The sequence below is a fragment of the Equus quagga genome, chromosome 14, assembly GCF_021613505.1.
Source record: "Equus quagga isolate Etosha38 chromosome 14, UCLA_HA_Equagga_1.0, whole genome shotgun sequence".
Taxonomy (NCBI): domain Eukaryota; kingdom Metazoa; phylum Chordata; class Mammalia; order Perissodactyla; family Equidae; genus Equus; species Equus quagga.
In genome coordinates, this window is record NC_060280.1 from 11,921,711 (window position 1) to 11,946,522 (window position 24,812).

At 41.3% G+C, this 24,812-nt stretch overlaps 2 protein-coding genes across 5 annotated transcripts in view; one reads left to right on the forward strand and one right to left on the reverse strand.

Annotated features, from left to right (window-relative positions):
• Positions 1 to 9,132, reverse strand: part of GTF2H1 (general transcription factor IIH subunit 1) — a 34,603-nt gene extending 25,471 nt beyond the window's left edge. For both annotated transcript variants that reach the window (XR_006891890.1, XM_046685013.1), the window contains exons 1-2: positions 8,802 to 9,132; positions 501 to 669 (exon numbers count right to left, since the gene is read on the reverse strand). Coding sequence is in view for 1 of the 2 variants with exons in the window: in XM_046685013.1 (XP_046540969.1) it covers positions 501 to 654 (154 nt within the window). In the remaining variant the exon portion in view is untranslated. The remainder of the gene's footprint in view (positions 1 to 500; positions 670 to 8,801) is intronic.
• Positions 9,133 to 9,261: 129 nt separating this feature from the next.
• HPS5 (HPS5 biogenesis of lysosomal organelles complex 2 subunit 2) overlaps positions 9,262 to 24,812 on the forward strand; it is a 36,634-nt gene continuing 21,083 nt past the window's right edge. For 2 of the 3 annotated variants that reach the window (XM_046685010.1, XM_046685012.1), the window contains exons 1-8: positions 9,400 to 9,582; positions 13,634 to 13,797; positions 15,451 to 15,561; positions 15,913 to 15,977; positions 16,428 to 16,620; positions 18,222 to 18,355; positions 22,169 to 22,381; positions 22,692 to 22,763. In XM_046685010.1, the coding sequence (XP_046540966.1) occupies positions 13,690 to 13,797; positions 15,451 to 15,561; positions 15,913 to 15,977; positions 16,428 to 16,620; positions 18,222 to 18,355; positions 22,169 to 22,381; positions 22,692 to 22,763 (896 nt within the window). In that variant the 5' untranslated portion in view covers positions 9,400 to 9,582; positions 13,634 to 13,689. The other variant, XM_046685011.1, reaches the window with a different exon arrangement.

The following is a 24,812-nucleotide window of genomic DNA, read 5'->3' on the forward strand; positions in this document are numbered from 1 at the left end:
TAGACAACTTGCTTAAATGATATAATTTTATTCAAGGGCAATCTGGCATCATCTATCAATATTTTAAATGCATGAACCATTTGAACCAGTAAATCTACTGCAGGGCTGTATCCCATATCCATAACCTCATAAAGATATCAGTGCACAAATATATGTGCAACATAGTTTGCAATAACAAAATTCTGGAAACTTCCTAAATGTCCTTCAACAGAGGACTGGTTAAATATATGATTGTACATCTATTCAGTGGAGTACTACGCACCTCTTGAAAGAAGGTACGTGGAGATCTTTACATGAGGTAGATTTTCACATGTAAAGCTGTATACACTCTATTATTAAGTGGAAAAGGTAGGTTATAGAATAATACATATTCAGTGATTCCACTTGGTAATTATTTCTATATGGTTGGTTTTTCGGACATTATAATATAAAACCCAGAAAGACTGTATAAGCAATCTTCTGACACAATTACTAAAACATATGACATACATCAGACCTACATTTAATATCCGCATACATATGGCTGATTGTAAATCTGTCTTTGCCTTCAGGTGCCCAGGCAATTCTTTCTGCCATGAGGTACAGAGCTCCATCCTGCTTCTTCTGACGCACCTTCTTCACAACCAGCAGAACTTCTTCAGATGAAGTTGCCATGATGGGTACAAGGCGCTAACAGAGACAAAAAGATTTCACATTCCAGTCAGGGTCAGATTTGTTGACTTCTAGAGTCACTTCCAAATCTAAAACCTAAACTAATAATAATGAGGAAAAAAGTCTCTTCCTTCACTCAAAATTGAAGATAAAATCATATGGCATTATTCCCTTAAAATCAAATTTTATTTTGCTCATACTATAGGTGTGAATTTATACAACACTTACAGTTTATAACATTTGGTGGTTTTTTTTCTTTTAAATTTTTTATTGAGTTAATGATAGGTTACAATCTTGTGAAATTTCAGTTGTACATTATTGTCTGTCGGTCGTGTTGTAGGTGCAACCCTTCACCCTTTGTGCCCACCCCCCACCCCCCTTTCCCCTGGTAGTCACTAATCTGTTCTCTTTGTCCACATGTTTAACACACTTGGCGGTTTTAAAACCATTTCCACATATGCTAATCAGAGTATTTTCTCTTTCCTCAGTTATATTCGTACATCTCAAACGCATGATCTGACAACAAATATGTGGTCTTTAATCTATATTTAAAACTGTAGAACTTAAGAATTATACATGACCCTATTGAATATTTAAGTTCAAATTTGTTTCCACTGAAACAACTAAGACCCACAGGGTTTGCGTGACCTTCACAGAACCACTCTGAGCTGAAACCACACCCACGTTTCCTGATTCCTGGTCTAAGTTTCTTCCTGTGTGCTTGAAAATAAAACTGAGAGAATTTAATACTTAACACTTCACATGCTATTTTTCCCATCTTTTAACAATCAAATGTCTTCAACTGCTCTCCATGTTTTAGCCAAGGATTCATTCGTATATGGCTAACTCCATACCTGGGAAACAGCATGGACCTTCCTCCCCACTGGTCCCCAGTCCTGGGAATCTTAAATGCCCAACCCAAATCCTAGAGCTTGAGCATAGCTGTCTGGAATATATGGCTGAAAAGGACACTGAGGCTGTCTGGGCTCAACAGGAAAGATGCCCTGATTGATGGTGATGTCTGCCATGGGCTGGGATGGGGAAAGTGGTAACACAAATGCTACACATATGCCATTTCTGGTGAAGTTATGACTTTAGTCTTCATTGCCAAAAGGACAATTTAAAAAATATTTTTAAAACATTTACTTCTTTAGGTATAAAGTATAATTTCAGAGAAGTTAGCATACTTAGGGGTCATAAGAATTAAATTTTCCCAGAGGAAACAAGTGAAGCTTTATTGAAACATTCTTCCAGGATGTTAAAACAAATGGGAACAAAGAAATACTGGATCTGCCATTATTTATTCAAAATAGTTGAGGAGAATTTCTTTTGTTTTTTTTTTTTAAGATTTTACTTTTCCTTTTTCTCCCAAAGCCCCCCCCCGTACATAGTTGTATAATCTAGTTGTGGGTCCTTCCAGCTGTGGCACGGGGGATGCCGCCTCAGCATGGCCTGATGAGCGGCGCCAAGTCGGCGCACAGGATCCAAACCGGCGAAACCCTGGGCCGCCAAAGTGGAGCATGCCAACTTAACCACTCAGCCACGGGGCCGACCCAAGAGGAGAATTTCTCTTTGAACATAATAAGAAACTAAGCATTAGGAACAGTGTCAGGCATTAAAAATAATGGAAATCAGCAATTCTTGTATAAAGATATCTGAAAAATAAAAACTAATTCTTAAACCATCACTTCTTAGGATTAATGAAAAATACCACTGGAATAAAAAACTAGGATTTCTTGTTTACTCAGTGATTTAGAAATAAAAAAATATAAGTTATAGAAAGAAACCAGTGAAATCTGAATTTCTCTGAAGCTGAATTTTGAGTAGGCAGATCTTCCCTTTTATAGGTCTCCTTACAGGTTACTCCACCCAAAGAATGGAAAGGAAAAGGGTCAGTGTGAATACATTTATTCATTGTACCGAGCCAAGGAGTCTAGGTGCTATCCAAAGATGACTGTCAATAGTGATTTCTGCTTTTGAAGAGCTTCTAGTCCAGTGGGTGTGTGTTTTAGTGTAAACAAATTAGACTGTGTGAAATTCCAAAAGGGAGAAAAAAAATGTTCTGAATTAGGACTCAGAGGGAATTTCTTCACACAATAGCCTTTGTCAAAGGTTTGTCATGGATTTTTTTTAGGGCAATTAAAAAAAGTTCAAGTATAATTAACAAACTAACAACATGCATAGGTCTTAGGTGTTCTGTTTGATGCATTTTGACAATTGTGTACACCCACGTACCATTACCCAAAACAAGACAGAGAATATTTCCATCGACCCCCAAATTCCCTCATGCCCCTTTCCAGTCAATCTCTTCCTCCCACCCTCCAGCAACTATTTTCTGATTTCTATCACCACAGAATAGTTTTTGTCTGTTCTAGGAACTCATATAAATGGAATCAGGCAGTATATATTCTTTTGTCTCTGGCTTTTCACTTAACATGTTTTTTGAAACTCATCATATTGTTACATCTATCAGTAGTTTGTTATTTTTATCACCTTAGTTATGAATTTGTTCCTGAATGAGGAACTCTGACAGAAAAGGGAAACAGGCGTTACAGGCAAAAGGAATGGTTTGGGGCAACGGCTTGAGACTCTCTAGGAATGGTAAGTAGTCTGCTCAGGATGTAGCATAAACTTCATGATGGGGATCAGTAGGATACGAAGTTGGATGGTTAAAATGGAGGCAGATAGCAGAAAATACCACCCTATGTGGTAGACAACAGAAACCTCTAAAGACTTTTTGAATAAGGGAATGATTTGTACTTTAGGAAGTTAATCTGGGGACAATATGAGAGAGACTGAAGACAGGGACCAGAAAGGGTCTGAACCAGGCTGGTGGTAGTGAAAATGGAGAAGGGACAATGAGTACTGAGGAAGCAGGATGAATAGACATGGTAAGTACTGAAGGACGTGTCACAGCAGCTTGCTCACATCCCACTTCTAAGCCTTACTAACATGAGTACAGTGGTGCCATTTATAGAATTAAATAGGAAAGAAAAACAGGTTTGAGGTGCCGGCCCGGTAGTGCAGCGGTTAAGTTTGCATGTTCCGCTTCTCGGTGGCCCGGGGTTCACCAGTTTGGATCCTGGGTGCAGACATGGCACTGCGTGGCAAAAGCCATGCTGTGGTAGGCATCCCACGTATAAAGTAGAGGAAGATGGGCACTAATGTTAGCTCAGGGCCAGTCTTCCTCAGCAAAAAGAGGAGGATTGGCAGCAGTTAGCTCAGGGTTAATCTTCCTCAAAAAAAAAAAAAAGAAGAAAGAAAGAAAAACAGGTTTGCAAGTGAAGACCAGGAATTCAGTTCTGGACATGATAAGTGTGAGGTGCTGTTGAGTCATGCAGGTGGAGATAGTCTAATAGTATGTGGGCATTTGTAAATGTTGGAATGGAGCCTAAAAAGCTCAAAAACAAGAAGGGATTTAAAAAATCCCATAAACCCACAAACCTAATAGCAATTTCCTTAATTTTAAATTGTGCTTATCTCATCTGTACCCACCTTACAAATGTAATCACGAAGTACATCCAAGTTATCTGGTTTTCCACTTGCCATTGAAAATATTTCCCTATGTTGTTTTACGACCTCTATTGTTTTGATAATATATACATCATATTATGATAAAGGGTTAAAATTCTTAAAATATAATATCATCTTTTAACTGATTTACTTATTTGATGCCTTCCTAAGATTTTAGAGGGGTACCGCCGCTTAAAGGTTGAAAACCACTGGTTTTTTTTTTTCTTTTAAAGATTTTACTTTTTCTTTTTCTCCCCAAAGCCCCCCGGTACAGTTGACTATTTCTGGTTGTGGGTCCTTCTAGTTGTGGCATGTGGGATGCTGCCTCAGCGTGGCTTGATGAACAGTGCCATGTCTGAACTCAGGATTGGAACCAGCAAAACCCTGGGGTGCCAAAGCGGAGAGCTTGAACTTAACCACTCGGCCACGGGCCGGCCTTGAAAACCACTGTTTTAAAAGACTATTTAATAACATAAAAGATACACTGTTAGGTGATCAAAACAAGCAAAAAAGGGCATGTAGTTTGATTCCATATTCTCACATTTTTAAAAACCCATCTAAAATTTACTGAATGCTTAATAATCTGTGCCAGGCACTGGGCTAGGTTCTTTACAGGCATTATTTCATTCAGCCCCCAGTTAACGATTCTGAGGTAGGTTCTATTATTAGCTCCATTCTGCAGATAAAGGAAACTGGGTCTGAGAACTCAAGATGCTTTCCCAAAGTATTAAGGAAGTAGCAGAAGTGGGTTTGAATCTGGGTCAGTCTGACCTTGAGTTTCACTATGCTGTTTTGCAAATACATATGACTGGAGGGATATACACCCAATTTAATAGGGGTTATCTACGGGTGATAGGATTACAGATGATTTGAATGTTCTTTTTGTTTTCTGGATTATCTACAACAAATATGTATTTTGTAACGAGAAAAGCAGTTGTTAAAAACGTATTTCCAAGAGTTTATTCCCTATCAAACCATATGTTTATAAGGTAACACAAGAAGGTGTTAGGGGTGTCAGTGTGGATGAGAATTAAAACAACTGTTATTTTCAACTTCTGTAACATGTGTGTATCACTTATACTTTTTTTTAGCTTTAAAAATTTAATTTATAAATGAAATTTTATAATATCTATGAAACTATTAAATACTTTAATATTAATTTTCTAATATTCACTATAATAAACACATAACTATTAAAATAAGAAACCTGTCTGTACTATGAAAAAGGATACATACAAACCACATTTTAGAAAACATGAATTAAAATCTGAGAAAGAGGGGAGGGGAGGATTTGTGGAGGGGGGTAAGCAAATAATCAGAGGATAATTTTAAGTACGTCCACATATGCAGGAAAAGCAGTGAGGATAGCTGATAGAGCAAGTCGCCAATTAACTGGGCTTACACACACAAATAACAAGTGTTAGCTTTGGAAAAGAATAGAAAAACTTTTCTAAGATGGGAAGATAAGGAAGAAAAGATGAGTGAAGACAGAGAAACTGTAAGGTGGAGAATAAATTAGATTGACAGAACTATTAGAGTCAGCTACTTTAAATCAATTGGGAAAAACAGCCTCTCATGTATACCATGTAAAACCATTCACATTAAAATGCATTTATGGGGAACTTTAAAAATAAATCAGAGATAAGTTGTCGAACATTGGGCATGACTAGTCAATTGTCCTACAGCTAACTTGCTTGCCAAATTTCCCTGGTCATCTGTAGTACCTCTGTTACCTGTACAGGGACCAGCTTTAGGAAGCTTAACAGAATCAGTGGGGCTAACCTACAATGGCTTCTGTGATTTCTAGATTTTTCTTAAAGCTGGCTCCTTGGGTGGCAAAAAATCTTCCCAGTAGAACTCTCTAAGAGCGACAGACTAGCCTGTTAATGGAAAACATTGGTGTAGTTACATTTAAACAAATTGGCTTGATGAAGCTCCAGCTTTATTTAAAAAGATTATTTACTTTATGAAAGAATCTGCCAGAAGACTTCTTTAAATAGCAAGATCCTTCTGTGAAGTCATTAATTCTTTTACAGCTAAGTATTTATTTGCCTGAAGCTAAGTGTACATGCCTTGTTCTGAGCCTTTGCACATTCTTCTCCCTTCCCATCAACTAGCTTTTACTCATTTTTTGGTCTACTCTAAGTTTCAAAGTTACTAAGCAAGATCTCCTATATTTCTCTTCACAGCACTTATCACAACTATAATTAATTTTTAAAGTAATTCTTTTAATGTCTGTCTCGCCCAACAGACTGCAAGCTCCATAAAGGGCAGAGGTCGCATGCATTTGTTCACTGCAATACAGCACCCAGCAGCATATTTTGGCCTACAGGAAGAGCCCAATACATATCTGTAACATCCAGTTAAGATCTCTGTTGTTAAAAGAGATCTTATATGTCATAATCTTATATGTCATAATCTTGGTAAGACACAACATGAAAGCTTTGCACATACATCCTCGGCTGCACTCCAGGAAGCACTCCAGCTCTCCACTCATAGATCAGAATGGCATTCCTCACAGATTCCAATAAACTGGCTCATAAGGAAACAGGGACAAGAATTTGAAACTCTTCAGAAAAAAATCTTTAAATTACTGCATCTCTGCATTTCCATTACCTACATCTCCTTTTCCAATATGCAGAGATCAATGGGGCAGAAATACGACAAGTGAAATATAAACTCCTTATCATCCTCTAAAAGGAGAGTATTAGACAGAGAGTTGCTGTATCTGCCAGCATACAAAATGGAGATTTGGAATGCTGCTTGCCATGAGGCAATCCAAAAAAATTCTAACAATTCAGCATTACAGGAAATAAGACCTTGGAAGTATGTAAAGAGTGACCAAAATGTACTGTTTTAGGGATAGTTAGACACACAAATAAGATATTAAAAGGAATAACTGATGTAGCAATTTCAAGACCCAGCACGTTCTCATTTTACAGCAGTGCAGGGAGAGGCAGAAGGAGGAACATGCGACAGAGAAACCAAGACAGAGGGAAATGTGCGCTCCTGTTCACTGATAAACACCGCATGCTGACAAGAGTACGATACCCAAATCGAGAGAAGAGCAACCAGCTGGTAACCAAAGTGGGGAAACGAGGGATTATTAGATGGCTGCCTCGCACTGCCACACTGAAGGCAGGAAAGAAAAAAAAGGAGAAAGGGCACAAAGATACCTCCAGCAGCAATATCCCTGAGATAGAAACAGTGGTCAATATCCTAGGAAAGCTCAAGGTACAGGAGACAACGTTCTGATGGTCGGGGGAAGAACTAGCAGCACAGAAAAGCAGGGCACGCAGACAGCAGGGAGAAGAAGATCCACGCCTTGAGGGCAGTACACACAGGAAGCAGTCACAAACGACTGGAGCTGATCATTTGGTTCATTACTTTTAACTGATTCCTCTCTCTCTGCACCAATCTTCTTAGCCTTTTTAAAGAGCCCCCCCCGCAGCTGTGTGCATTTTTTTTTACATCTGCACTACCATATGTATTTAACAGCACGTAGGAGAGACTCAAACCTATGAATCTGCTGCATTGCTAATGTGTTGGCTGAGGGAGGATAGCCGAAAAGGCCCCCAAATTCCCTCCGAAATGACGGATTCAGGTCTGCTAAAAGGTAGAAAGTTCTCTCCAGAGCCCAGGCCATCTGTAAGCCAGAGACCTGATACCAGAGGTTATCCTCCCTTCCGTTGTTACCTCTCTACCTCATTTGTTCCAGTTTTGACTTTTAAAATCCATCTCAGTGTTGGCAACTTTGGCTTATTTACCAAAGCCCAGTTCAGTGGTTTCCACACTGTTCCAAGAGGGGAGGCTGAGCCAGTGGGGCTTGGCCCTCCCAAACTCAATCCCACCAAAGCATGCTGCCTTATATACTGGGATTCCCAGTAAGAATTCATGAGGAGAAACTCTTCCACTCCCTTATGGAGTCAATACTCACTGCAAGGTATATTTCAAATCACTTAGTTTTTGTATGTTTTTCAAGTTGGGTCTTCTAATGGGCAAAAAGTTTTTCTCTCTCTTCCCCTTGCCCCCATTTTACAGACCCTAAAACGGGCGTTTAAGAGCCAATGGGATAGACCTTAGTCAATACAGCCTCCGAAAACATTAGGGAACTTATAAAATAACTATATATTTCCATGTATTGGTGATTTATTTTTAAGAACATCAAATTGACATGAACCAGGACTAGAGAGGAGGGGTGTGGACTGGCCCACGTGTTAGCAAGGTTTTAAGAGGGGTAGGATTGACAGGTGAAGCAAAAGATGTGCAGACACTAATGTGACAGCCTTCCTTTTACAGAAACTGAAAGACAGCACACTTCCTAACGGGAAGAGCTCCTCTGCCAGAGAGAGGCCTCCTCGTCCTTCATTCTCATGAGAAAGTCTGACCCTGGCTTTGGGGAAAGCTTCGAGTCCCTGCTCTCAGTGGAGGGGTACGCTTCCTACAGGCAAGCAGATTAGGGGTCGCCTCTTCCCGGCTTCAGAAGAATAAAGAGCTACGAAGACGCCCGGCTCGGGAGTTGTGGCGACGGCAACAGGAACACAGGAAAAAGGGGCAGAATCCGCGCCGTCCTGCGGCCCCCGGGCCTGTCAGCTCCTCACCCACCTACCCACCCCCATCCTTCGGTCTAAACTTACCGGGTGGGAGCAACGGCCCTGGGCAGGGAGTAAGGAACTGGGCTGGGTTGGGTTGAGTTCCGCTGCGCTTCCTAGAGACGCTGCCGGGAAGAGGCTGAAACCCAGCAGCCGCCGCCGTCGCCACCGCCTCTGTTACTGGGGGGTCTCGCCTCCATCGCTGGCGGCGAGAACTCTGAGGGCACGTGACCGGAAGTACCAAGGCGGGCCGGCGGGGCACGTGACTCCAGAGCGCGGCCGCCATGACACCTTCCGCTAGTTCCCTCCCTCCCCCGCCGCTTCCCGCCTGTTTCATTTTCTCTCGCCGGCTTCAAGTGGTGAAGGGGCCCGGGATCCTGGCTGGCTCACCCCTTTGGCCTATAGCTCCTCCGGTCCCGGCCGGCGCTGCGTCTTCGGCCGGCAGCGGCCCGCTGACAGCAGGCCGCAGAGAGCGTAATTGCGACGGCGGCCTGAGGGGGAGGGACCACGAGCGAGCAGGGGCGTAAGCCGTCACGTGATGAGGAAGTACCGTTAATAGCGTTGTCCCTGCGTCCCCGGCGCTCCTGGATGACGTAAGCCAGGAGGGGAGGAGCGGGACTGCGGCTCTTAGTGCGCGGTGAGTGTCCCGAGCCCAGCCGGGGAGGGTGTCAGCCGCTGAAAATTGGGGGCTACCGGCTTGGAGATGCTGGAGCGGGGCTGAGATCTACGGGCTGCTGCTCTGTGAGCCTGACTTTGAAAACTTGGTTACCGAGGCTTCTGCCTTCAAGAGATCTGAATACAGTATTAAAGTGACCGCTGTTAAAAAGTTAGTAGTTCCGCTAGGCAAGGAGCTTCTTGTGGGCAGGGACTGTCTCTAGCGGTGCGTACAAGGCATGTTGAATGCATGAATGAGTGAGTCGCCATTTCTCTCTCTGAGATGGAGAGTCGTTCTCTGATTATTACTTCTTGGTAGAAGGATCCCGTTAGGGAAATCTCCTACTTCCCCTTCGCGTAATATCTTTAATTTTTGCTTCCTTTCTTCTCTCTGGCCTCCTCTTCCTTCCACGCATCTAGTGGGGGAAAAGAGAACGCTGTGATTTGCATTTTGTGTGCAAGCATCAAACACTGTTAGTAAAGTGAATACTAAGGCGATGAGAAAAACCTTTTCTTGATCCTACTAGTTTATGTTACCATCGAGTAATGAGGGGCAAGGAAAGATACTTCAATTTGGACTTAGGAGAAGTGGATTCTAGTCTCAGCTCTAGGAGACCTGTGGCCTTGGGCAAGCCAGCCCCTCAAGAAGTGGTTTCATTGACTTTGGTACACATTTATGGCCACCTTCTCTTTGCTTAGTATTTTTTGCTAGGCAGGAGATGTGATAGAATTGACACAAGTAATATTTATAGTCAGCTTTGCAGGCAGATGGAGTTTTGTTAGATGGAGGAAGTTTCAAGAAACAGCATATATTAAACCATAGAGGCACAGAACGTTTAAAGAATGGAAGAGCAACAAGTGGTAGCTCCGTATAGTTGGAGAATAGGAGAGTAAGGTGGGACATGAGGCTGGGAAAAGAAATAGGGAAGAGATCATAAATTATGTAGGAAGAGTAGCTATTGAAGATTTGTACAGAGCTTTTTTTTTAAGTACATAAAAAATTTGTTATGGAAAATTTCAAACATAGACTGAAGTAGACAGGATGATATACTGAACCATAATGTACACATAACCTAATTTTAACAATTATCAATATTCTACTGTTCTTGTTTGTACAGAGCTTTTAAATTTCTAGGTGCTTTTTATGTCCATTGTCACATTAGATTAATAGCAGCTTTCCATTTGAGCTCAATTCTACTATCTCTAGGTACTACCAGGAAGGTTATATTCATTTTATGTGAAAATTTCTTTGGGTTTTAGATGACTGCTTTCTCTGTTGAATCAAAAGTGTGACATGGCTACTTTAAAAACACGTGTTGCTATTTTAGGTTATAATACTGAAACTTAGTGTCCAGATCAAGGAAGTTAGTGTTCCTACTCTATTCTGTATTGTCCAACTACTTAAGGAGTATTATGTTCCCTCCTAGGCACCACATTTTCAGGCCAACTAAAGCACCTGTGGAGAAGGTTGACCAGAACAGAGGGATTTGGAAATTGTCATGTCAAAAATGATTGAAGAACTGGGAATGTTAAATTTTTAGAACTAATAACACTTTTCAAATTCTAAAGGGTTGTTTTGGAAGGAGTAAACTTATTCCTTTAAACTGTAGAAGCCACAATTAGGGATAATTAGTAAGAGCTCTAAGTGATCAGGTTTCAGCCCAGTATTTAAAAAGCACCTTATAACAGGGAGCTGCTGTGGAGGAGAGGAATGGGCAGCTTCATGAGAGGGAGCGCTTCCTTTCCATTGCTGAAAATGTTCCGGGATCTAGGGCAAAACAAGTTTCTGAATAAGGTGGATATGCACACTGAATTAATTACCTGTCAGTCTTTTTCCACCATGAGAATTCGGGAGAGTGAAACTTAGCTGGGCCTAGAAGCCTGGGTGGATTTGGATAAGTAGATCTGGAGGGAAAGGAGTCATTTCAGGGAGAGAAGAAGCTCAAAAGTCTAAATTTGTAGTTGGCTTAACACTGTCACCCAGCAACTTGTCTTGAGAACCTACATTATTTACACTGTTTCTTTTCCATTCTCATCTCCATTAAATCTTTTTTAGAAAAATTGGAACTTAGTAGGTTTTTTATGCTGTTAAATCATAACTTCCAGGACATCCTCTCTTCACTGAGATCAAGGCCAAAAGGCCTGTCCACCTCAGAGTTGGCTTTAAGATCTCAAGTGGAAGAGATGGATACTGTGGCCTTGATGTCATTCCTTTCTATCTTCTTTAGCATCTTGTACCGTGGTTTTATCTTCTTTTTCTTGGATCTTCAGTCTCTTTCATTCTAAAGACTTTTCTTTTAGCCACTACCTACAGATCTGTTTGAGTATCCCCTGGTCGCAAAGTCATGAGAGGTTTTCTCCTTTCTCACCAGGTTTCTTGAGTAATTGAAAGGCCTTGCCTTTACCTTGCTTCCTCACCACCCACCCCTTTCTCAAGTCTTTGTTTTCTAGTGTCTGCTCACTGCGCTTCACAGAAATTATGTGATCTCCCAACACCAACTCCTTCCCTGCCCTTCTGTTGCCTACCAGATTAAAATTTGTTCAGGTTCCTGATTTGAGATTCAGAGTGTTTTGTAGCTTGCGCCCGAATTACTATCCCAGTTTTATCTTTTCATTATTCCATTGCTTGTATCTTGTGTTTCAAACAGGCTAAACTTGTGTTCCCCAACTATATCCTCTATATCTTTGCTTATTGCTGCCCTACCTGCCCCCTTTCCCTCTTTCTTCTGATAGAAGCCTACGCAGCTCCACTGCTGCTTCCCAGAGGACGTTTTCTCGGGTTCCCTTTAACCCAGTGTGATCCCTCTGTCCTCTGAGTTCCAACATAGAACTTTGCTTATGTTCCCCTTATGGGGGGGGGCGGGTGTGTGTGTGTGTGATTTGTCTTTTTCTCTGTTTTTGATTATAAAGTTACTGATTTCTGGAATTATTTTCCACTGCTGTGCCTCGTATTTTACTAGGTACCCAATAAAATGAATGAGTGGAAAGAATGAGATTTTTCTTAGATTAGGAATTCTCACATATTTTAAGTACAGAACTACTGAAGTTTTTTTTTTTTTTCAGAACACCGTTGTCCTTGCAGAGGTCAAGCTGTATCAAGAGCAGTTTTACTAGTGGACGATAAGATGTTATTCTGTGTATGCAGTAAAAAATACCATAAGCCTTATGGGCTTTGCCCCTAGAAAGTTTGCACTGCGAGTGTTAGGACTTTGTTTCTTTCTCTGTTGTATCTCCAGGACTTGGAACAATGCCTGGCACATAGTTGGTGCTAGACACATATTTGTAGAATAAATGAATGAATGAGTCCATATATTTCTGGGAAAAAAAAGAAAACAAAACCACGAAGTATAAGTGATTAAAAAACAAGTATAAATGATTGTTGTTTGAATTTTTCTGTAGTGTTTGTATTTTACTCTTAATTTGGCAGGTAACAAAGGACTGAGAAAAGTTAAAATTATTGGGTAGAATTTTCTTTTCTTTTTTTCTGGAAATTGGTGCAATTTGACAAAAATGTACCCTGGAGAGTTGTTGACAGATAAGAGCTCTTGTGTTGGTTTACAAAGTCCTCCCTGGGTGTTTGGCACTGGCTATCTCGTGTGCTTATTCCTGCCAGGTCTCTTAGTGAAACTCAGTCCTCTCTGCTCTCATTCCCCGCACCTTTCTTTTCCCTCACTTAATGGGTGCATTTATTCATTCACCAGATGCTTATTGAGCCCTTGATAGGCTGGAGAAAGAGATCCAGAACCTATTCCTATTAAGCACTGTTCAGTTGTTGACTGATATCCATTGAATTTGCTGATAAGGGTTTATAGTGTGAGGCCTTTAGGGAAGATTGCCCCTTAATGAGAGACTCTTGAAGACAGAGGACGATTTACAACTCAAAGAAATGCAGCTGGACTTGCTATTTTACCATAGCGGAGCTTGACCAGCCTTCCTCTTAGATGCTACCGTGTCCATGCTACCTACTCACATTGTTAGATAAATAGAGTGAGATAGCATATGGAGGGCCTTGAGAATCTGCACTTGATTCCCTGGGAGTTTTAGAGTCAGAGCAAGCTGATGGTTGCGTATGATGCTACCTATGTGTGTTTTCTTTCTACCTAGATGCTAAGCGCCTCCAGAGTAGGGATTCTTGTCCCGCTCTTATGTTTCTCTGTGTTGTCCACGTATTGGTTCAATGCATGCTGAATGAGTGGTGAGCTTCTTAAATTATATTTTTGCAGGTTTTATTCAGGAATACTGAGCCTGTCACTCAATGTGGTTTCAACTTTCTGGCTAAATGACTTCTGTGCCAGTGATACCCGAGTCTTACAGCCATGTTCTCGCAGAGTTTGAGTCTCTGGATCCGTTACTTTCAGCGCTGAGGCTGGACACCAGTCGTCTAAAGGTGAATTTCTTGATCCTTGTGTCAGTTTCATTTTCATATTCATAATTTTGTGTGCTGTTACATGTGTCCCCTGCCCTCAAGTTCCTTGTGTTTTGTAGAATCTTGGGTCTTTTTACCTGTGCTAGTAATACCTCACATAGAAGTAGCATGTTCATAGCTCCTTTTTGATTTATTTTTTGAGCTCTCATTTGAATTCTTTCCCATCATTGGAAACCATGATGTTGATTACTTATTTTTTCCCCTCTCAGTAATATTGCAGTCTTCTCTCAGAAAGTAATGTATTTGATTCAAAATACAATAGTATAAATGAGTACACCCCACTGCATTTTGAGCAATATGAACCACTGCAGTTATACTATACTCATTCCAAAACAGGAAGTTTGGTGTACCCTCTGTTTTAGGGAACAGAGCAAAAGTTATTAGCTCTGTGGAAAGAAGTATGTGCTTCCCTCAGACCCTGAGTTCTTTTGATAAACTCAGGAATGCCATGGTGAAGAACAGTCTCATAACCAATTCCAAAATAATTTCATTATTACACTTTTCTCCACCCCAAAGCATCTTTTTAGCCTCGGGCAAAGGGAGAATAGGAAGCAATAGACAAAGTTAATATGAGTAACATTTGTGAGGGTCAATATCAGTTAGTCATTTTTTTAGCTGCAAGTCATAGAATACCTTACCAATAATGGCTGAGTTAATAAAGATGTTTTTAACGTCTTTGGAGGTTAGTGTTTCTGGGTTTAATCTAGAGGCCCAGTGATATCCCAGGACCCAGGCTCCCCTTCTTTCCTGTTCTCCCGTCATCCATGTTGGCTTTTAGTCACAGTTGAAAGATAAATGTCCTGGCTCCAGTCTTGGTGTTTCCATTAGCATCTTCTGCAAGAAAGAGGGGGCCAAGGGCAAAGACTTTCTTTTCTTCAGACTCTGACTTTTATCTGGGAAGGTGAATCTTTCCAAGAAGCCCTAGCAGGCTTGGTCTTATTAGCTGCGATTGAGTCACATGGCTCCCCCTAGTGGCAAGAAAACCGGGTAAGTGAATATTTAAATTTTCCAGTTTCTGTGGTGGAAAGCAGCAATGTTGAAGAGGGTTGGGAATGTCTGTTTGTCAGTGAACTAACAATTTTTGCCAGAGTATTAGGAACACTGGTTTCTCTGGTGCATAGGGAGTGGAATCAGTAGGCTGAGGGTGTGGGGAGATAGAATAGTACAGTGACCTGCATCTGTGTCCTTTGCAGTCTCACTTGCTCTAAAAGCTGAGTGTTTTGTGCTAATTATACAAATTAGAAATGATTAAAGTGGTTCCTTTATTCCCTGGAGACTTGCTTGGTCTTCCGTTGTTGTGGTCAGCATTGGAATGACCTAGCCAAATTACACAAAATATGAATGGTCTAATAATTGGCTTTTGCCAAGGGAAAATTATTCATTTATACAGTTGAGCCTACTCACCCATTTTGAGTTCAGTTAAAAATTTAAAACCAAAATGTTCTATCTGTATTTTTCACTATACTAGAATGAAAGCATGAGTGCCATTATCTGGACAGGGAATGGGGTAGGAGGTGAACCTGGTACACAGATCCTCAGCATTTAATCCCAGCAGATAGTTTATGTGGTTAAGTTACCTGATGATCTCATGCTTGTCTGTTTACTTGTTTTTAGTGCACGAGCATAGCTGTGTCCCGGAAATGGTTGGCTTTGGGCAGTTCAGGAGGAGGACTCAATCTCATTCAGAAAGACGGCTGGAAGCACAGGCTTTTTCTTTCACACAGGGTAAGATTAGCAGTAGCCCTCCGGTGGTGTAGTGAGTAAGTTTGTGCGCTCTTCTTTGGCAGCCTGGGGTTTGCAGGTTCAGATCCTGGGCGTGGACCTAGTGCCGCTCATCAAGCCAACTGTGGCAGCATCCCACATAAAATAGAGGAAGATTGACGCAAATGTTAGCTCAGGGCCAGTCTTCCTCACAGTAGCCGTGTCATATACCATTCGGACTATCTTTCATAAATGTGAATTTCTCCGTTATAAATGATCCTTTGGAATAAAACAAGAATGGAAAACTTGAGATGTAAAAATTAAAAAATTACCATTTTTGAGAAGCTGCCTAATATTTTTCTTTTTGTGCTCTAGGAAGGTGCAATTTCTCAGGTTGCCTTTTGTTTACATGATGATGATTATGTTGCTGTAGCTACCAGGTGAGAAACTTTTTTAAAACTATCTAATCTTTCCCCAATACATTTTAAATTGACAAATGTAGTTATGTGTATTTAGGGTGACCATCCATCCTGGTTTGCCTAGGACTTGTCCCGGTTTTAACACTGGAAATCCTGAGAAACCTCTCAGTCCCCAGCAAACCAGGATGGATGGTTGGTCACCCTAGTGTTTGTGGAAAATGCTAATATGAGGCAATAACATTTCAATGGCCTTAAAAGAGAAAGGTAACAGAGGTAGTTTAGAACATCTAAATTCTCCTATTACATTGGTTTGGTTGACTGAAGCAAGGAAATTCATACCTTGACTTTCTACTTCCTCTTTTCTGAAGAAGAGTTTGCATATATCTTTAATGTAGTTGATACTGTGATGCAGTTAAGTTGTACGTTTTCCACCATTACCAAAAATTTGCTTCTGTGACTCAATTCTTGCAGTCAAGGCCTTGTAGTAGTTTGGGAATTAAATCAAGAGCGCCGTGGGAAGCCTGAACGAATTTATATGTCTTCAGAACACAAAGGCCGAAAAGTTACAGCTCTCTGTTGGGATACTGCTATTTTTAGAGTTTTTGTAGGTGATCATATGGGGAAAGTTTCTGCCATCAAACTCAACACGTCCAAACAAGCAAAGGTAAGAGGCAGTTCGTCTTTGTGTATGTGGGTGAGATATAAGGTGTCCTCTTAGAGAATTTCAATTAAAGGACATGATTTTATCTACTGTATTTTTTAGGGGACCGATCGAGAGTCCAGGCTATAATTTTGAGGGGACTTGTTTGTGTATGGTATATATGGTGGCCTGGTTTAGCTTGCTACGGTTGCAGAATGGCTTCTGTGAGCTAACTTCTGTAATTTGCACTTTGTCTCTTACAGTACTCCATAATTCACCTGTGTGGCTCACTTAAATAAAGCAATTTCTAGTACTAGACTATTAAGAAAGAAAGAAAAGATGCCTGTTTGTTAGGTATGTGGATAAAATGGCAAACATGGAAATAGCACCAGTTGCCCGGGCTCCTGTTCTGGTCCCTGTGTAGAGGAAACTCATGAGTCTAGGTGTATTTTCTCTCAGGGCGGATGAGGCTTCCTGCCACAGTTGTTGGAGTAGACGAGTTGAGTCTCAGGTTACCCTGACGGAAGGCTTCGTCTGTTATTAAGAGCAGACCAGCTTCTCACTGACCCTCTTCACCAAGGCTGTTTATTCTATCAGAAGCGGGGACTTGTCTCTGACTGGCTTATTTCTGTGTAGGATCCTGGCAGAAAAGAAGAGATCTAACTACCATTGGCTAAATTACTTTTTTTTTTTGGAGGAAGATTAACCCTGAGCTAAGATCTGCTGCCAATCCTCCTCTTTTTGCTGAGGAAGACTGGCCCTGAGCTAACGTCCACGCCCATCTTCCTCTACTTTATATGTGGGATGCCTGCCACAGCATGGCTTGACAAGCGGTGTGTAGGTCCGCACCTGGGATCCGAACCAGCTACCCCTGGGCTGCCGAAGCAGAGCACGTGAGCTTAACCGCTGAGCCACCGGACCAGCCTCTAAATTATTTTATTTTAGTTAACATATCAGAATATTCTTTGGGGGGCTGGCTCTGTGGCCAAGTGGTTAAGTTCGCACGTTCTGCTGCATGTGGCCCAGTGTTTCGTCGGTTTGAATCCTGGGTGCGGACATGACACTGCTCATCAAACCACGCTGAGGTGGCATCCCACATGCCACAACTAGAAGGACCCACAACTAAGAATATACAACTATGTACCGGGGGGCTTTAGGGAGAAAAAGGAAAAAAATAAAATCTTAAAAAAAAAAAAAAAGAATATTCTTCGGGTTCCGTCATGATGACCCATCAGAGTTATCACTGATTCCTGACCTACTTTTGATTCAAAATACAATTGGAACCCTACACAAATTATAACAGCAATTTGTCCTTTTTCCAATGGGAGAAGTACTGTCTACAGGTGAAAAGTTCTCTCATATTCCAAAACTTGCTTCTTCATTTTCATTCCAGCCTCTTAGGTAATCCCAAACAGAGCCTTAAGAATTCTTTTCTGCAGTTATGTACCAAATTATTTCACAAAACTTTTCAATGAGTAAAATTTTGATATCCTGACAGGCAAATTAAATTTTGGTCCATTAAAAAATTTTATGTTGCTATGCAAGTTATCTTCATTTAACAGGTAAAGAGATTGTGTGTGTATGTAATGATAGATAAGCTTTATTTCCTTGTCACGTCCCTTTAGGCAGCTGCTGCCTTTGTGATGTTTCCTGTTCAGACAATAATGACCGCCGACTCCTGTGTTGTCCAGTTAGATTTTTTGGATGGAAGACTACTTATATCTTCACTTACTCGATCCTTCTTGTGTGACACTGAGAGGTATGTTGACCAACCTCGAGTCATGGGATATACAAAATTTCAGAACTGGAAGGGACTTAGAAGTCATTTAGCCCAAATCCCTCAATTCAATTATGCAGACGTTAATAAGGAACTAGCTGTGTGCTAGCTGATGTTTGGGAGTAGAGAGAAGATAGAGGAGACTGAAACAGTCCTGTGGGTGACTAAGACTGTTTCACTAACTCTTCAGCGAAGCATGTGTGTCTCAGTGCCATGGGGGAAGGCCAGACAAAGGCCTGTTTCAATATGGGCACGAGGAAGTCGTCTCTGATTGAGTTTGTTGTTTAAATTTGTTGCGTACTTAGAATTTTACTGAAGGGTATAATTGGATGAAGAATCATTAAGAACTTTGTGAAGCTGACAAGAATTTTATGGAAATCTCAAGGGTGGAGCCAAAAGTCCAATGAATGGCAAAGGAGTGTATTAGAGGCAGCTGTGAAATACCAGAACGGCATGGGAAACTGCTTGAAATGAGTGTTATGTATCACTGTGCGGGAGGTCCTCAGCTGTTCTCACTGGAGGGAAATTTTCACTGGCCATTTTTTTTCCTACTGGTCCTGGTCCCCTCTTAAAAATTTGTTATGGGGAATTTTGAGCATACTCAAAAGAAGAGAAAATTGTATAGTGAACCCCCGTAACCCGCCCCCTGGCTGCCCAAGCCAGCATCAACAATTTTGGTGAGGATTTTGGTAGGTGAAGTTTGGAGGAAGAGAGGTAGGAGGGGATATTCTAGCAGGAAGGAATGGCTTCTTGGGGGAAAGTGAGAGAGAATTAGGCCTATTCCAGAGCCTGCCAGTCTGGCTTGAGTAGAGGGCTTGTGGGAGATCAAGTTGGTAAATTGGCACCACACTGAGAGTGACAGGCTTAAATGTCACACTAATGAAGTAGGTGGGTTCTCACATCATGTTAAGAAAGTGTACATATCGAAAATCAGAGTTGGAAAATTGATTCCCTTAAAACTATCCAGGCTTGGGAAGTCTCTGTGTGTTTCCAGGGGTTCATGTATCTCACTTAGAAGACTGCTTTTCCAGAAAGCAGGAGAGTTTATTCCAGAAGGTTTGACAGACTGTGTGCTGACTGTCAGGAATGGTTGAGGGAAGGATGAGAGGAAGACGTTCTTTGTTTTTATTTTCTTGAGCTGAGAAAGGTGCATGGGAAGGAGGCCAGTTCCAGCAGGTGGCAGGTGTCTGGTGTCAGAGAACCTGGCTGGACAGCAGGGAGGCAAGGCTTTGAGGTGCGAGTGGTTAGTTTACATGGAATTAGTAGGAAGGTTGGTGTGCTTAGTTCTGGCCTATTTCAGACTGTAGATCAGTGATGAGCCTAGCCTTGCAGAACTGGAGCACTTAGAGACCATCTAGTGTCACTCTTTCATTTTTGCAGATGGGAAAGCCCAGGCCTAGTGAGTGATAGAGGCTGCCTGCCGTCATGCAGCTGGGAAGAGGCAGGCAACTGGAGCCCTTCTGTCTCCATTCTGTGCCCTTCCTCTTACCTCAGTTACTTCTAATATGTCCTTTGACGTCGGGCCTTTGGCCATTAGCTCCACCCTTGTGGTTTTGGTAAAATATTTGTTAGCTTCACAAAGTTGTTAAGTATTCTTCCTATGTAGGTTTTCAAGTTTACCAAAAGGCCCAATTCAGAAATTTGGCTGGGGGCCTGCCAGTGGCCCAGCGGTTAAGTTCACACGTTCTGCTTCAGCGGCCCGGGGTTTGCTGGTTCGGATCCTGGGTGCAGACATGGCACTGCTTGCCAAGCCATGCTGTGGTAGGCGTCCCACGTATAAAGGAGAGGAAGATGGGCACGGATGTTAGCTCAGGGCAAGTCTTCCTCAGCAAAAAGAGGAGGATTGGCAGCAGTTAGCCAGGGCTAATCTTCCTCAAAAAAAAGAGAAATTTGGCTGAAATTCTGACAAGTGGTCAGAACACCAAACTGAATTAACACTTTATCAGAGTTATTCTGGGGATCTAGTGAAATGGTATATACAAGAGACTTTTTAAAATAAAGAGCTAAATAAGTGGAGGTTTATTTTTCTCTCTTTACCATAGAGTTGCTAATTATTTTCCCATTTCAGAGGGGTGCAGCTGGAGTTGGTTATGAGAATAACATAGAACCTGGTGCATTGTTTTAGAAATGCCCACTTTCTGTTAGCTAGAATTCAGTTTTGGGCAACATGGATAGTACAATTATTTTAAAAATTCATTTATGTTGAAAATTTTTTGTGTGTTTCAACCTATGTTCCCTCCGGACAAACAGCATTCTTTTTTTTTTTTTAAATGAGGGATCCTTATTACTAACCAAAGCGATAAGTGAGAGTTTGCTCCTCCTGCCAGTCACTGTCTACTTTCTGTTGGTATTGTTCATGAAAAGGTGGGTCCCAGGAGGGACTAGAACAATCAGAGACAAAGAACTGTGGTGTGGGGGAGAGCCTGGGGTAGTGGAGCCTGACACTATGATTTCAAGTTCTGGTCCTGCCACCTTTTAAACCTCCCTGGACGTCAGTTTCCCCATCCGGAATGTAGAGGGGGTTGTAAGGATTAACTGAGATAATGTGTATGAAATACTTAGCCTTGTGCCTGTCACATAGTGTCTGAAAGTGTAGAGAGTAAGATAAATGAGCACACAGATGAGAATGAGTTGGCTGTATTTGTTCACTCAGCAGGCACTTTTTGCACTCTTCTGGATCTTTAGCACTGTATTAAGCACCATAGAGGACATAAAATAAGCAAGAAATATATTTTATTTCCCAAATAAGGAACATAAGTAATAAAATCATAACTTCTTGTATTGCTCTGTGTATATTTCAAAACACTTTCACATTCGTATTCTTATAGTCAAACTGATGTTATATTTTATTCACAAAGCAAGTAAATACAGGGATGTTTATTGAATTATTTAAGGTCACGTACTAAATTCTCCAAAAAAAGAGCCTGAGTATATGGAGCACTATCATGTATTGAGTGCTTTGTGTGGGCCAGATCCTGCGCTATACACTGGGAATTCAACTAAAGAAGAATAGATGGCCTGTGTCCTGAAGAAAGTGATGGTCTGTTGTTCAGATAGACACAATTGCCATGCTGTATGTAACGTGGTCAGTGCTGTGAAAACATAGCATGGGAAGCATGTAATTCAGCCGTGGGAGTCAAGGAAGTCTCTCAGAGGAAGGATGATGGAGCTAAGTCTTGAAGAATAAGTAAGGGAATTTTTAGGAAGAGACGTTCTCCTCATTATCACCTTCCATGTTCGTAGGCAGTGTGGTAAGCTCTTGTACAGATATTTTATATATCTTGCAATCACAAGGGAACAGAATGTTCCAAGGTGCAGAGTTTTAGAAGGAGTTGGCGTTTGGAGGAAAGAGTGATGAGTTTCTGGGGTGTTTGTGGCAGGCGAGTGGCTTGGAGACAGGATGGAGAGGTAGCTCCCATGGAGTGTCCAAAGAATGTTTACAAGATGATTTGGGAAGCAATCAGTAGGATTTAAGGATGTATGAAATAGTTTAGTAGCACTCATTTTTTAGATTTGAAAGGGGCCTTCACATTGATTCTGAGTCTCTCATTCTGCAAATAATCAACTGAGTACTAATGTGAAGTGGCTTGCTTCTTGTCACAGAAATAATTAATGGCAAATCAGAGCTAGAACCTATTTTGACCTTTCCCTTCTGTTGTTCTTTCCAGTATGTTGCTAATATGAATAGAGGGAGGATGTGTGGGACAGGTTATTATGGCCATGCTGATTTGGAGTGCCATTGTTTTTGACTTTTTTGTAAGGAAACCTGCTTTCTCTTACTTTTTTGGATATTAGAGAAAAATTTTGGAAGATTGGAAACAAGGAAAGAGATGGAGAATATGGAGCTTGTTTTTTCCCTGGAAGATGTAGCGCGGACCAGCAACCCTTGATATATTGTGCTCGCCCTGGCTCCAGGATGTGGGAAGTGAACTTTGATGGAGAAGTTATCAGTACACATCAGTTTAAGAAACTCCTCTCATCGCCACCTCTCCCTGTAATTACTTTAAGGTCAGGATTTGTACGGCTGGTGAGGAGTGTTTAAGGAATTGACATGTAGGGGGTGGGTTGAAATCTCTGATATTCTGTATGCATTAAAGGTTTTATTATGCCTTTTAACAGTGAAGTAGAATTTTTATTAAAAGATTCAAAGAAACCAAAAAGCCTTTAATCACTTATCTTTCATATGATAAAAGCAAATTGAATAAAGGCAGATGCAGTTAGGTTCTTGAGTTTGTTTTGGAAGCAAAAATTTTCCTCCATAGGTAAAAGCGTGCTTTTCTGTTGTGATTAAATCATTAACAGGCGTGTTTGCTTTTAGGACAGAACCTCAGTATGATCATACAGTTGGATCCTGCCAGTCTTTGTCTTTCCCAAAACTCTTGCATCTTAGGTGAGTTTCTCGCTTTGATCCTTTAAAAAAAGAACACTCGACTTTTTCTCTTTGTTTTTCAGAGGCGGTTACCTTTTTAAGGTTGTTTTTGTACTAAATTATTTTTAGAAAACTGGGAAATGACTATGTTACATGAAGTGTTCTAAGAAGAATGCAGAGATCATAGAAATGTACTTCCCTTTCTGTTTTGAACTGACCCAAACCAGTTGGACAGTTTGTAATTGTCAGGGACTTCTGACTGTTAGAGCTAAGCTATAGGGACTTGCTCTTTCCTAACCTCCTCTGTCTGGTGGGATGTTACAGTGAAAGCAAGTCTCAGGCTGAAACTGCCGCAGATATGTTTGTTTCTTAGCCAGCAGGCACAAAAATAGTTGAACTTGTAAGCTTGGGGAAATTTCAGCTCTCTGTCCTTTAGGCACTCTGATGAGTACCTTGCTTGACATCTGCTCGAGGCAGATTCAGCCATGTTCTAACATGAGGCTTCAGCTAGCTTTCTGGTTGGATTAGGTGCAAAAGTCCACTATTAAGTGGCAGCACAAAGTGCCACTCAAGGCTGTCAGCTGCTGGGCTTGCAATTCTTACACCTTGTTCTGCAAGCATGGCGGTGCCAGCGTATGATTTCCAGCCAATCTGTGTGTCTGGAATTGTACTTATTTCATCAATGGAAAATTATTTCTACTCTCCCTTACGCTAAATGCATGAGATCTCTACTGCAGATTCAGAGAATGTTATTTAGAGGTGGTTCTAGGGTACTCTGGAGTGTAGACTCCTGATTGGGTTTTTTCAAAGGCCAGCTAACTGCTCTTAGAATGTGATTTTTTTTGAACACTTGAAATGTTAATTAATTGTCCCTAACTAATGTATGTGTATGTCACATTACCTACACTGAAGTATGTAAAAGTAAATTGTAGACAGTATATCACTTTCATAAATCCGTAATTCTTTCTGATAGTTATTTGAGAAAGACAGCTATTTATTTGCCCATAATTATATAAAGCATATTAAAAACTCTTCCTTATGGTACTTATCACAGTTTATGATTACATATTCATACAATATGTATGCCTGTCTTGCTCCTAGATGGTAAGCTCTGTGAGGGCTCTATGTGTGTTTTGTCACTATTTTATTCTCAGTGCCTGGCGCAGACAGGTGCTTAGTAAATATTTGTTGACTGTAGTGTGATGTGTGGGGTGTGGGAAGTCCCTTACCCAGGAGTGGGTTTTCTAATGGTGAGGCTGCAGTCGGCTTGGTTCTCCTGGCAGAGCTGTTTCTCTGAGTTAAGCTATTTAACGCTCTCGTTTTAGTTCCTGCCGTAGCATACAAAGCCTTTCATGATCTGGCTCTGCCTTCTTGGCTTTGGCAATAATTAATGCCGCTTTGGAGCCTTTGCGGACTCCTCCAGCGGGCATGGCTTAGACACCTGTTCCCGTGCACTGTTGGCACACCTTGTTCATTCTTCCCTCACCACCTCTGTTTCACTGTGACATCCATCCCAGTGCCAGCCTGTCAGCTCCTTTACGGTGGGCACAGTGCTAGGTGCATAGAAGCCTCTCAGGTAATAGTGAAATTGAAGAATTCAACAAAGATTTTTTTGAAAAACCGTGAGTAAGAGGGCTTTTTGTTCCTGTTTATTTACTTTTTTCCCACCTGTACACTTGTGTCCTATAGAAACCTTTACTGTTACACCCACAAATCCCACAAGGAAGCAAACTTATATACTTTGTCTCCTTTTGGGCACACTGGGTGTCACTTTCCCTTCCTTGGCTGTTTAAACAATGCTGTTAGGCTTGTGTCCCAGCCTGTTTATTACGTGAAGGCATAGGGGGATGAGGAATGTATAAAGTATGAAGTATCAGCTCGTCTATCCTCCTCTGCCCCCATCTAGTCTAGGTTGCTATTCCTAAGGAATCTTTCCACACTGAGTATCAGGTCCAGTATCAAAATTGTCATCCTCCATCTCTTTACTCAGGGATCCTCTGGCCTCTCATTTTTTCTCCCCTGGTTCCTAAAGACAGCCTTCTGATTTTAACGTATTTTGGGCTAGGATTC